This window comes from Molossus molossus, unplaced genomic scaffold, assembly GCF_014108415.1.
Source record: "Molossus molossus isolate mMolMol1 unplaced genomic scaffold, mMolMol1.p scaffold_m16_p_16, whole genome shotgun sequence".
Classification (NCBI taxonomy): Eukaryota; Metazoa; Chordata; class Mammalia; order Chiroptera; family Molossidae; genus Molossus; species Molossus molossus.
Window position 1 is genome coordinate 9266687 of NW_023425351.1, and position 14469 is coordinate 9281155.

Sequence of the window (14469 nt, forward strand, 5' to 3'; positions counted from 1 at the left end):
CCCAAGTGTCCATCAGTAGATGAGTGGATAAAAAAGCTGTGGTACATGTACACAATGAAATACTATGCAGCTGTAAGAAAGAAAGATCTCTTATCCTTTGAGATGACATGGAAAGACCTGGAGAGTATTATGCTAAGTGAAACAAGCCAAGCAGAGAAAGACAAATATCACATGATCTCACTTATTTGTGGAATATAATGAACTAAACAAAGTGAGGAACAAAACTGAACCAGAGACATAGAGATGGGGTACAGACTGACAAACCTCAGAGGGGTGGGGTGGGGGGCGAAGAGATAAACCACAGAACTTATATGCATGTATGCATGACCAATGGACATGGACAACAAAGCTGGGGTGGGGCGGAATGGGGAGGAGGGTGTCAATGGGGGAAAAAGGAGAAATATCTGTAACAAAAATAAAATAATAAAAGATAAATAAATACATTTTAAAAAGAGGGAAAAAATATCTTAAAAAAAAAAGCTATATACAATCCGTCCCCGGCCACTTCGTGCTTGGACTTTTGCGGCTTCTCTCTATCGCAGCTTTTTCAAATATATTCATTAAAAAGTTGATCCAGCCCTAGCCAGTTTGGCTCAGCGGTTAGAGCGTCCGGCCTGAGGTCCGGAGAGACCCGGGTTCGGTTCCCGCTAAGGGCACGTACTTCGGTTGCAGTTTGTCCCCGGCCCTGGTTGGTCGTGCGGGTGGCAGCCACTCGATGTGTCCCTTCACGTCGATGTTTCTCTCTCTCCCTCCCTTCCTCTCTCTCCCTCCCATTCTATCTGTACAAAAAATGGAAAAATATCCTCGGGTGAGGATAAAAAAAAAAAGTTGATCCAGACAGTGAAAATGACAGGGCACACTCGGTTGTCTGAGGCAATTATACACCCCTGTATTATAATTAAAGTTACTGTACACATGGACTGTAGGCCTATGTATTCAAGCACCCCAGGAATCCTTCAACGCCAGGTGCAACCGCTAGAGTCTGGAAGGGATTAACCCCGATTAATGAAGGATGTAAAATGAAAAGAAACCCACTAAAGCTAGTTTTGTGAGTGTCTCAAGAGTGATATCCTTTTCAGAGAGATCCCACCCATGAAACATCAAATTCTCTTCTCCTTTCCAACTGCCTCTGCCTTCAGAGCAGCGATTTGCAACTGGTGTGCTGCACAGGTACAACGCTTTAAGTATCATTCATGCAATGTTTTCTGCACACGCAGTCCGTGACCAGACACTGGCAGACGCTGGTATAACAGACTGGCAGCAGTTAACTTCAGACTCCTCTTCCACAGAAGCAGGAAGAGAAAAGTTCGGAAAAAGTTTAGAGTAAAATGGAAAGTGCGACAACAGATATTTGGGGGGAAACGACAGCAGAGCCACTCCCATCCACACCGCTGTCTTGATGTTACACGAGAGTTAAAAAATCAAAGAACTACCAAACACCAGCGAGGACAAATACCTTTCTCACGCTTGTTCAGATTCAACTCCACCGAGTGCCTCACTTCCCTCACCCCTGCGGCTGCGACCCCACGCCGGTCCCAAGGAGTGGCTCTCCCCTGCGCAGCTCCAGCAGGCTCCTCGCCCTGACCTGCGCACACCTGGGCAGGAGACCGACCTCAGGAGCCGCCCCGCGCGCCGCAGGCTCTGTACACGCTCCTAGAGGAACCGGCCGCAGCCCTGCCTGGGACCCCCACCAGCAAAGCACCCATGTTTCTCCCCTAGGAGGCGGGGGCCAGTCCCGGGGGCCAGGCGCTTAGGATGGAATACGGAGCCGGAGGCGCTGGCCCAGAGTTCCCGCGCGACCGCTGAAGCGCCGGCTCCTGGCTCTTAGCTCACCTTCGGACCGCGAGAGATGCCGCCTTTAGACATCTCCAAGCAAGCCGCTCGCGTGCGCGGGGCCTCCCCGTGCGTCGCCTCGCCAAAGCGCTCCGCACTGAGCGTTGCAATTGGCTGGCGATAGGGTGGGGGCGGGGCTTCCCTGGATGCACCGCCCAATCAGCACTGTGCGTCATAGCGCGCGCTGCGATTGGAGGGCACTCAGGCGTGGGGCGCGGCTTCTCTGCCTCTCAGCGTTTTCTGCCCGCAAATGGGCTACTCTGGCTGGGTTTTGAACCTGGGCGGCAGACTAGGTGCCCAGGAGCGCTGCGTCCTGAGGCGTGCTGCGGTGCCAGTCCAGCTTCCTCCCTGGGGCTCGGGATCTTCCAGAGCACTCTCTCAGCAGGCCCCACCGCTGACCATCAGGTTCCCGCTGGGGAAATTGCTGGGCTGGTGTCTTAGCAGGTTTCAGCCTCCGGTGTTTTTCAAACAAAGCTCATAGTTGATCTCTTTTGTCAGACATCAGTTGAGATTAAATAAAAATAAAATGAAAACCCGAAGTAGGCTACTAATTCAATAATGAATACGTCAGGAATGCATTAAACAAAAATTTGAACCCCGTGACTGCAAGTCTTAGAGAAAGATTTTATTGGGCAAAAAATGCTAGCTGAAAAGAATATGAAAGGACATGGAAGACAGTATGTCCACTTTGTAGGAGTTTACACGCGTTTTGTTTTGTTTTTTAATCCTCAGCCGAGGACATTTTTTCCATATTTTTGTTCAGATAGAGTGGGAGGGGGGAGAGAGAGAAACATCAGTGACAGTGACACATGGAGTGGTTGCCACCCGCAGGACCCAGCCAGGGCTGGGACAAACTGCAACCGAGGTACGTGCCCCTAGCGGCAACTGAACCCAGGTTTCTTTGGACCTCAGGCCAACGCTGTAACCGCTGAGCCAAACCGGCCAGGGCTACAAGCGTTTTTGTACATCAGGTGAGTGAAGAGGGGGAGAAAGATGCAAGCTGTCTGAAAGAATTTACATTGGCTATAGGCAAAGGGGTGGGAGCAAGTGAAGCCAGCCAAGCTCTGGTATAGGCACAGTCCCCAGAAAGAAACGTCCACTCTTGAGGAATGGCTGTAGACAGCAGTCTGGAAAGCCCACGTGCAAACAAGAAGCAAAGACTCCTGGAATTCATGGTGCCTGAGTAAAATAATCTGCGGAAACAGCCACCTGGAAATTAGTCTGAAATTTCAACAGACATAGAAGGAATGGGAGCAGCTTTTTGTTGGTCTTTTGTAACAGACTAACAATTATGTTTCTAGCTCTGTGGCTGCTATAATTTAATGTAGAGCATCTCAGAATTCTCTCCTTGTCAAATAGTTGTAGCTGTTGATAACCAGAATAAAGAGAGTTAATTTCCCATTTAATGGGGCGGGGTGGGGTTGGGGGTGGTATTTAAGTATCCAGAGTAGAAATTCTTAAATTTAAGAGACACAAAACCACCAAGAGAATTTGTTATATGACTGGATTTCGGATTGTGTAGGTCTGGGGCGGGGCCAGAGAACTTGTATTTCTGACAAGTTCCCAGATGATGTTGTTGCTGCTGGTCTGATAACTCACTTTGAGAACTAGGAACAGCCATAGTTCCTTAGATCCCACAACTGAGTGTACTTAAGAGTCTCAGCACTTTGAGAAGTTGATTTAAAACGACATACAATGGGAAGAGGAGTCAACACTGAATAGAAATAGAATTAGGTTACAAAGTTTAGGTAGAAATATTCTGTAATCAAGGTTGTAGAAAAAACTAAAATGATGATTTAAACAAGTTGAAAAAGTGGCTGCTTGAGGAAGAGTAAAGGATTCAGAATAGTATTGCAGAAGTGGAGTTTTGGTCTTATGCTTCAAAAGCACTTTTTTTGTGCTTCAGTAAGAATATTGTTTTGCAGTTTATCCATTTTCAGTCTTTCTCTTCCTCCCTAGTCTCTATTCTTTCATTAGCTTGTGTTTGAGTTCCAGTGCATAAAGCCACAAATACTTAGTAAATATAAGATGTCCACTCTGTAACGGGGGGGGGGGGGGGTGTGAAAGAAAAAAATATTAGTTTAAGGTAGACATTATTACTAATGTTACCAGATAGGAGAAGTCCTCGTCCCCGTTGGTTGCTAGTGGGTGTGATTTCTTGCGATATCCCAAGAAAAAGAACTTTCTGAGAAAGCTTTATTCCTGTGGAATCAAACCCCCGAGTTTCCAAAGCCCCATTTCACTTTGCTCAGTCATAGGAGAAGTGTAGCTGTGGCTTCAGTAGAGGTAAAATCAGAACCAGTGTCCAGAATTTCCTTTCCATGTCCAAATCGGGCTAGCTAAATTTGTGTTTCCCTGCTGCAGTCCATCAGTCTATTGTATGTGGGGTCCGAAGGTCCACATGACTGTGGGGGAAACTTGAGCGAATGGAAGGAAGCCAAGAGCGAGCCAAGAGCACAAGAGAGAACTCCTTTGTTTAGGAGATTATATATCCCCAAATTTTCCATGCTTGCTGTAGCCATGCCCTTTCTAGCCAAAGATCTGTGTCCCCAGGTGTGACTGACAAGTACCATCCCTGGGTCACCCCAACTTTACTGGGCATGTGTCTATCTCCCCTTTGTTGGACCCCTTCCCCCAGTGATCTGTAGGGAATTGGCTGGTGGTTCCCTGGGGAATGCAAAGTTGCAGTTTCCTGGTAAAGCTGCCAAAATGGCCATGCCTATAATGTCTGACCTTCCCTTTGTTCCTTTCCTATTATTAATAACTACCTAATTTCAATGGTATCACTGATAGTATTACTGTCAACACTTAGAATAAGATATAATAGATTCTAAATCTAGTGTAGAATTTAGAGTATTGGGCATCTGACTGGCACTCCACAAAGAAGAGAGATTTCCCATTGTTGCCTCAATTAGACTTGACGACACAACTTGACCACTTCACTGTGTCTATAACTTGGTTTTTAATTTTATATCTGCCTCTAGACCTCTTCATGGAGCTCCAGAAATAATCCCATTACTTCCTGTCTGTCATCACCATTTAAATATCAGAGAGGACCACCAACCTAAATGTTTCTCTTCCCAGATAGCTCCTTTTCCAAATTCTCCATCTCAGGAGTGGTAGTGACATCCACCTAGTAGCTCATGCTAAAACATGGGAATTTTCATGAACACTTTTGTCTCTCTTATCAAAGTCCTATTCCACCTCCTATGTGTAAATCTCTCATCTTCTTCACTACCACAACTGTATTGCATGCCACTAATTTCTTTTGCCCGAACTACTCAGTAGCCTCCTAACATTATCCCCTAATCTGCTCTTGCCTCCAACCATGCACCACACACACACAACCCATTCTCCACATAAATATTCCAGTGATGTTTGTCCTTTGTATATTAGCCTTCCCTTCGGTCATCACATGTACCCTAGGACCTGCACTTGCTACCCCATTTGCCTGACAGGCTCTGGCCTCCCTATGACACACCAATACGTATACAGCTATTAAAAATTGTTGAAGTGGGTATATGGGTACATAGAAGTCTATTATATTATTCCTTCTACTTTGGATATTGTTTAAAATTGAGTTGAGTTTTTTTTTTTTTTTAAGAAACCTAAAAAACCTTGAAGTCTCCTTAGTTTCCCTAAACTCCCAGGGCTGAACTTCTTTGTGCTTTATTTTTACAGATACTATATTCCTTTGAGGATATTTTAATAATCATAATCTAAATAAGTATTATAGTTCTTTATCATATGGACACAACTCTGTGCTATAAGGTAGTACCATTTCTGTCTTCTCCGTCTATCCCAAGCTTATTTTTTGTGTGCATCTTACACACACGAAGCACTCCAATAAATATTTTCTATGAGTGAATGACTTAATAATTATTAACTACAGACTTCTGGTCAAGACAGCGGTGTAGGTAAAGACGGTATTGCATCCTCCCACAACCACATCAAAGTTACAACTAAATTACAGAACAACCATCATTCAAAACCGCCTGAAATCAAGCTGAATGGAAGTCCTACAACAACAGAATTAAAGCAGCAGCCACATCGAGACTGGTACGAGGGGCGGAAGCGCTACGGGCTGGTCCCACACCCACATGTGGCGAATAAAAATCAGTAGGACACCTTGGCTGGGAAGGTCATCCCTGAAGACTGAGGGGTCCCCGACCCACACCAGATGCCCCGCTCAGGGTTCCAGTGCCAGGAAGAGAAGTCCCCATAACTTCTGGCTGAAAAAACCAGCGGGAACTGAGGCTCAGGGAGGATGATGTGGCTGGAGTGTTGTAACCCAGGAGAATCAACCTCATTCAGACACAAAGTAATTTTGAATATTAGGAGCTTTATTATCTGCGCAGAGATTGCAGCCAACCTACACAGAGGAGAACTGCAGCCCCGAGCTCAGGGGGAAGGTTGCTTATATAGGACAGGGGTTACTCAAGAGGTTAGCAGAGCAAGCAAGCTATGTCTACAGATGCGGACATCAGCAGTTAGTAGCTGCACAAGTTGTTTATTTTTTATTTCTTAACATTTATTAGATCCCAGCCTTGAATGTCTCATTGCCCCTTCTGACATCTCCTGATTAGTTAAGCTCAAGGTCAATACCTTGTGGTCATGGCTGATGCATACTTTCCTCTACAAAAATTTTCTTGCAAAAACAACTCAGTTTCAAGGATAGGACAAGTTCCTTCTTCTAGGGGATGGAGAATTACTGGGTTATAACATGGTGCCCCAGACAGCACCTTAAAGGGCCCGCGCACGGACTTATCAGACTCACTCCCTCTAAGCTTGGAGGGGAGGCAGCTCGAGGGGCACCAGAGACATACAGGGAAGAACTGAGCTGTTTGGCACTGGAGCGAGGGCTGGAGAGGGGGCTTTCTCGGGGACAAAAGTGCTGTCAGAGGCCTTTGTTCCTTTGGTGAGCCCTTCCCTGGGGCTGCTGACAGTTGCCATATCTGGGACTCCACCAACCTGGCTCACACTGGTAGCCTCACCCTGGAGATTCCCTGAGGCCCCGCCCCACCCAACTTTCAGGCCCACCCAAGCTGTTGCCAGTTGGCTTAACCATAGGGTTGGCCTGTCTTGGATCCTGCTTCAGGTTTTCCTAAATTCTTTCAAACAAGCAGCATCTGGTCTCAGATAGCCCCACACCTCTCGTTAAGTAATACACTGAAGCAAACACAGGGAGGCAGCCAAAATGAGGAGACAAAGAAATAGGTCCCAAATGAAAGAACAGAACAAAACCCCAAGAAAAGAAATAAGTGAAATGGAGATAAGCAACCTAACAGATGCTGAGTTCAAAATATTGCTTATAAGGATGCTAAATGCACTCAGTGAGAACCTCAGTGAACTTAGTGAGGGCCTCAAGAGCATAAAAAAGGACCAGTCAGAAATTATGGATGCACAGTCAGAATTGAAGGAAGCATTAACTGAAATAAAGAATAATTTACACAGATTCAATAGTAGAGTATGTAAATCCAAGAACCAAACCATCGATTTGGAATATAAGGAAGCAAAAAACGCCCAATCAGAAGAGCAAGAAGAAAAAAGAATCCAAAAAAATGAGGATAGTGTAAGGAGCCTCTGGGACAACTTCAAGCGTGCCAACATTCGCATCTTGGGGGTGCCCGAAGGAGAAGAGAGAGAACAAGAAATCGAAAACCTGTTTGAAACAATAATGGCAGAAAACTTTCCTAACTTGGTGAAGGAAACAGACATACAAGTCCAGGAAGCACAGAGAGTCCCAAACAAGATGAACCCCAAGAGGCCCACACCAAGACACATTATCATCAAAATGCAAAAGGTTCAAGACAAAGAGAGAATCTTAAAAGCAGCAAGAGAAAGGCAGCTAGTTACCTACAAGGGAGTTCCTGTCAGCTGATTTCTCAAAAGAAACTTTGCAGGCCAGAAGGGAGTGGCAAGAAATATTCACAGTGATGAAAAGCAAGAACCTACAATCAAGATTACTCTATCCTGCAAAGCTGTCATTTAGAATTGATGGCCATATAAAGAGTTTCCCAGACAAGAAAAAGTTAAAGAAGTTCATCACCACCAAACCATTATTATATGAAATGATGAAGGGTCTTTTTGAAGAAAAAGATAAAATATATGAACAAACAAAATGGCAATGAATACATGTCTATCGACAATGGGATCTACAAACAAAATGAACAGGCAGAACAGAAACATTCTCATAGATACAGAGAACATTTTGTTGGTTGCCAGATGGGAGGGGGGTTGGGAAAATGGGTGAAAAGATTAAGAAGAACAAATTTAGTGCTAGACTGACAAACCTCAAAGAGAAGGGGGTTGGGGGTGGGAGGAAATAAACCAAAGAACTTATAAGCAGAAACAATAAGCACAGACAATAGTGTGGGAAAAGGCGGGAGGGGGTAGGAGTGGGGAGGAGGGAGTCAATGGGGGAAAAATGAGGAACATCTGTAATACATTCAACAACAAATATTAAAAATAAATAATAATAATTATTATTATTAACTACAAATAACTTGACTGAAGTTGCACAGCTAGTATGTCTTAGGACTAGAACTCACATGTGACACCAAGGTTCACATTTTCTTCACTGTACCATTTATAACATAGTATAAGAAATTTTCCATTAAAAAAATAGACTCAGAAAAAGTAAATTATCTGTAAAAAAAAAAAAATAAGCCTATGCTGGGTTGTACTTTTTTTTTATTTAAATTTTTTATTCTTGACAGTACTGTACATGTTCCCATTTTCCCCACCTTTGCCCACCTCTACTCAGCTCTCTCCCACCTTTCCCTTGGCCCGCTCCAGACTACAGTCTGTGCCCATGAGCTGTGCATATATGTTATTTTTTTCAACTTTATTTATTTCTTTTTGTTACAGATGTTTCTCATTTTCCCCCCACTGATTCCCCACTCCCTCTCCCTCCCTGCCCGGTCCCCAGCTTTGTTGTCCATGTCCATTGTTCATGCATACATGCATATAAGTTCTGGCATTTATCTGTCCCCTCTCGCCCCCTCTTCTGGGGATTGTCAGTCTGTACCCCACTTCCACATCTCTGGGACTACTCCGTTCCTCAGACTGTTATGTTCATTACATTCCACAAATAAGTGAGACCATGTGGTATTTGTCTCTTTCTGCTTAGCTTATTTCACTTAGGATAATGTTTCCAAGGTCCTTCATGTAATCTCAAAGGATAAGAGATCTTTCTTTCTCACAGCTGCATAGTACTCCATTGTGTATATGTACCACTGCTTTTTTATCCATTCGTATACTGATGGACACTTGGGCTGTTTCCAAATCTTAGCTTTTGTAAATAGTGCTGCTATGAACATGGGGGTACATATCTTCTTTCTGATTGGTGTTTCAGGTTTCTTAGGGTATATTCCTACAAGTGGGATCACTGGTCAAATGGCAGTTCAATTTTCAACCTCTCGAGGTAACACCATATTGTTTTTCATAGTGGCCGCACCAGTCTGCATTCCCACCAGCAGTGTACTAGAGTCCCCTTTTCTCCACACCCTTGCCAACACTTGTTGTTTGATGATTTGTTGATGGCGGCCATTCTGACAGGTGTGAAGTGATACCTCATAGTTGTTTTCATTTACATCTCTCTGATGATTAGTGATGTTCAGCATTTCTTCATATGTCTCTTAGCCATTTGTATGTCCTGTTTGGAGAGGTGTCTATTTAGTGCCTCTGCCCTATTTTAATTGGATTCTTTGTCTTCCTTTTGTTGAGTTGTATGAGCACTCTATATATTTTGGAAATTAACCCTTTATCTGATGTATTGTTGGCAATTATGCTCTCATATACAGTGGGTTGCCTTTCCATTTTGATGATTGTATCTTTTGTTGTGAAGAAGCATTTGAGTTTGATGTAGTCCTATGTGTTCATTTTCTTCTTTGTTTCTGTTGCCTTAGGTGATGTATCAGTAAAAATTCTGCTGCGTATGATGTCTAAAATTTTGTTGCCTACATTTTCTTCTAGGATTTTTATGGATTCATGAGTTACATTTAATCTTTTATCCATTTTGAGTTTATTCTTGTGTATGGTGTAAGTTGATGGTCTAGTTTCATTTTTTTACATGTAGCTGTCCAATTTTCTCAACACCATTTATTAAAGAGGCTGTCTTTACTCTAGTGTATGTTCTTGCCACCTTTGTCAAATATTAATTGAGCATAGTGTCTTGAGTCCATTTCTGTGTTCTCCATTCTGTTCCATTGATCTATCTGCCTGTTCTTGTGCCAGTACTAGGCTGTTTTGATTACAGTGGCTTTGTCGTATAATCTGAAATCTGGTTATGTAATCCCTCCAACTTTGTTCTTCTTCTTCAAGATTGTTGTGGATATTAGGGGTCTTTTTTGGTTCCATATGAACTTTTGAAGTATTTCTTCTGGTTCTGTGAAGTATGTCTTTGGTATTTTGATGGCGATTCCATTGAATCTATAGATTGCTTTAGGTTGTATGGGCATTTTAATGATGTTGCTTCAATCCATGAACAAGGTATATGCTTCCACTTTTCTATATCTTCCTCTATTTCTTTTTTCAATGACCTGTAGTTTTCTGCGAATAGGTCTTTTATTTCTTTGGTTAAGTTTATTCTTAGGTATCTTATTTTTTTTTGCTGTGATGGTAAATGGGATTGTTTTTTTCGTTTCTTTTTCTGTGAGTTCATCATTGGTATATAAGAATGGCATTGATTTCTTGACATTAATTTTGTATTCTGCTACTTCGCCAAATTCATTTATTAAGTCTAGTAAATTTCTGATGCAGTCTTTGGGGTTTTCTATGTATAGTATCATGTCATATGCTAATAATGACAGTTTCACTTCCTCCTTTCCAATTTGGATCCCTTTTATTTTTTTCTTCCTGTCTGATTGCTGTGGCAAAGACTTCCAGTACTATGTTAAATAAGAGTGGTGAAAGTGGGCATCCTTGTCTTGTTCCTGTTCTTAAGGGAAATGCTTTTAGTTTTTGCACATTGAGTATGATGTTGGCTGTAGGTCTTTCATATATGGCCTTTATTATGTCTAGATATGATCCCTCTATTCTCACATTGCTGAGCGTTTTTATCAGAAATGGATGCTGGATTCTGTCAAATGCTTTTCAGCATCTATTAATATGATCATATTATTTTTTATCTTTCACTTTGTTTATGTGGTGTATAACATTAATTGATTCGCGAATATTGTATCAGCCTTGCATCCCTGGGATGAATCCCACTTGGTCATGGTGAATAATTTTTTTGATATAGTGAGGGATTTTATTTGCTAGTATTTTGTTCAGGATTTTGGCGTCTATGTTCATCAGGGATATTGGCCTGTAGTTTTCTTTCTTTGTAGTGTCTTTTTCTGGTTTTGGAATTAGAATTATGCTGGCTTCATAGAATGAGTTTGGAAGTCTTCCTTCTTTGTGAATTTTTTGAAATAGTTTGAGGAGAATGGGTATTAATTCTTTGAATGTTCGGTAAAATTTTCCGTGAAGCCATCTGGGCCAGGGCTTTTGTTTGCTGGGAGAGTCTTGATTACATCTTCAATTTCTTTTGTTGTTACTGATCTGTTCAAGTTTTCTATCTCTCCCGGTCCAGTTTTGGGAGACTATGTGTTTCTAGAAATTTGTCCATTTTGCTTAGATTGTTGAATTAGTTGCTGTATAATTGTTCACAATATTTGTTAACAATCCTTTGTATTTCTGTGGTGTCAGTTATTATTTCTTGTCTTTCATTTCTGATTTTGTGTATTTGGGTCCTCTCTCTTTGTTTCTTGGTGAGTCTAACTAACGGTCCATCAATCTTTTCAAAGAACCAGCTTTTTATTTCATTGATCTTTTGAATTGTTTATTTTTTTGTCTCCATGTCATTTTTTTTTGCTCTGATCTTCACTATTTCCTTCCTTCTAATTGCTCTGGGGTTTTCTTTTTGATTGCTTTCTAGTTCTTTAAGTTGTGAGGTGAGATAGTTGATTAGATTTTTCTTGTTTCTTGAGGTTGGCCTGTAGTGCTATGAACTTCCCTCTCAGAACTGCTTTCGCTGCATCCCATAGATTGTCTTGTTGTGTGTTTATTTTAATTGGTTTCCAGGAAGTTTTTAATTTCTTCCTTGATCTCCATGGTAACCCATTCATTGTTCAATAACATGCTATTTAGCCTCCATGTTTCCAAATGTCTGTGCATGTTCTTGTTCAAATTGATTTCTAGTTTCATGCCATTGTGATCTGAGAAGATGCTTGATATGATTTCAATCTTCTTGAACTTGTAGAGACTTCGTTTGTGCCCTAACATGTGGTCTATCTTTGAGTATGTCATGTGCACTTGAGAAGAATGTGAATTCTGAAGTTTTGGGGTATAATTTTCTGTAGGTATCTTTGAAATCTGTTTGATCTAGGGCTTCATTTAGAATCTGTGTTTCCTTGTTAATTTTTTGTCTAGATGATTTATCCAGTAATGTCAGCTGGGTGTTGAAGTTACCTGCTATGATAGTATTGCTGTTGATTTCTCCTTTGAAGTCCTCCAGAAGATTTTATCTATATGTTGGTGCTCCTACATTGGGTACATATATGTTTACCAAGGTTATATCTTCCTGTTGGAGAAATCCTTTTAATATTATGTAGTGGCCTTCCTTGTCTTTAGTTATGACCTTCATTTTGATATCTACTTTATCAGATATGAGTATTGCTTCCCCAGCTTTTTTTGCTTTCCATTTGCTTGAAAGATTCTTTTTCCATCCCTTCACTTTCAAGCTATGTGAGTCTTTAGTTGTGAGGTGAGTCTCTTGTAAACAACATATATTCGACTAATGCATTCTTATTCAGTCAGCTACTCTGTGTCTTTTTATCGGAGCATTCAAACCATTCACATTTAAGGTGATAATTGATATGTACTTATTTATTGCCATTTTTGTTTAGTGTGGTTCTATTTTTCTTTCTATTTTTTCTACTAATTACAGTAGTCCTTTTAGCATACCTTGCAGTGCTGATTTGGTGTTAATATATTCCCTTAGCCTTTTTTTTTCTTTTTTTGTCTGGAAAGCTCTTTATTTGGCCTTCTATTTTTAATGATAGCCTTACTGGATAGAGTAGTCTTGGATTCAGATCCATTTTTCATGACCTTGATTACTTCATGCCACTCTCTTCTGGCCTGTGGTGTTTCTGTTGAGAAGTCAGCTGAGAGCCTTATGGGGTTTCTTTTGTAGGTAACCTGTTGCTTATCTCTTGCTGCCTTTAGGATTCTCTCTTTGTCTTTAATTTTGGCATTTTAATTACTATGTGTCTTGGTGTGGGCCTGTTTGGGTTCTTCTTTCTTTCTTTTTTTTTTCATGCAATACATACTTGATTCTTTAAATAACAATTGTGACAAATAACAGAAATTATTAAGGAATGCTATACTTGTGATCCATATAAAACACCAACATTTTGGTTTGTACATAATTTAAAGAAATGTTTCAAACACTTTCGAAATACTGTTGTAGCCAATACATAGAAGCATGCCTTAGGGGGGGGCATAGAAATGCAGTTTAGAAATGAAAGCAAGAAAAATCACACTGGAACTACTCAATTTCTTCAAAAATCACTGAACAAGGAAAATGACATTGAACTGCCATACTGATTTTACCAGCTTCTATACAGTACCTTGACTTAAATCCAAGAGCAAAATTCAGACTCTCTTCCTCCATTTTTCGTAAACAACTGCATGGTAAACTTAGATGACTTTTCTCCCTGGATTTTACCTGGAAGTGGCCTTTCAAATTTTTTATTTAAAAGAGGGCAGGTTTGGCACTTTTATACTGATGTCACCAATGTTAATATTTCTTGGGATCTCAGGAAGATTCATATTCTTTACAGCTGATACAGCATGGGCTGGTGCTCCTGCTATGCCAGCCTCAGATTTGTCTAATTTATTTTGTGCATCGTTTTGTGTAACGATCTCATTCATCATTTCTGCAAGAATATTGTGAACCTTGTCTACATGGAAAATTAAATCCAGTTCACAAACATTTTCAAAACACTTGTCTAATGTTTCCACAAATACTTGAATTAGATCTAAAATGCCAAGTTCACTTTCTGAAGAATTCACACAGAAGACAAAATATAATGTTGCATAATGCCTATAAATCAGTTTGTTGTCAGATCCTCCAATTAATAATCCTCCTTCTAAGAAATTACAAACATTTTCCTCTCTTTCAAATACCAAATGGAATGTCTCCCTGATGATTTGCTGTTGTGTATCTTCACTGTAAGGCTGGTAGAACTCGTAGAGCTCCCGCTTCCCATGGTTGTTGAAGATGAGAATTGCCTTGATCATGGCTGAGCCAGGCGGACCAGGTGGGCACTGGGGGCCCGGGCCAGGGCGGGAGCGGATGCACGAGCCTAGCCTCAGGATCTCGCCTGCGATCCTTCCCCACCCACTCCCTCCCGCAGGGCATGCCCACGCCCTGAGTTGTATGGTGGGGCGGGGCCCTGGGTTCTTCTTACTTGGGGCTCTTTGTGCTTCTTGAACTTGAATGCCTTCTTCCTTCACCAAGTTTGGAAAGTTTTCTGTCACTATTTCTTCAAATATATTCTCTAACCCTTGCCCATTTTCTTCCTCTTTGGGGACTCCTATGATGCGAATGTTATTATGTTTCCAGTTGTCCCACAGTTCTCTTAAGCT

The 14469-nt window shown here is 41.6% G+C and overlaps 1 protein-coding gene across 4 annotated transcripts; it reads right to left on the bottom strand.

Annotated features, from left to right (window-relative positions):
- Positions 1 to 13569: 13569 nt before the first annotated feature.
- On the bottom strand, positions 13570 to 14121 carry LOC118631704 (AP-3 complex subunit sigma-1-like). 4 transcript variants are annotated; one of them, XM_036264232.1, is made up of 2 exons: positions 14052 to 14121; positions 13570 to 13847 (listed from the first exon to the last, which is right to left on the bottom strand). In XM_036264232.1, exons 1-2 carry the CDS (start codon positions 14119 to 14121, stop codon positions 13570 to 13572), a joined length of 348 nt encoding a protein of 115 aa, XP_036120125.1. The 4 variants fall into 4 exon arrangements, with proteins under 4 accessions (XP_036120125.1, XP_036120124.1, XP_036120122.1 ...); XM_036264231.1 differs by having other exon boundaries at positions 13570 to 13698; positions 13849 to 14121; XM_036264229.1 differs by having other exon boundaries at positions 13570 to 13776; positions 13849 to 14121.
- Positions 14122 to 14469: the final 348 nt, after the last annotated feature.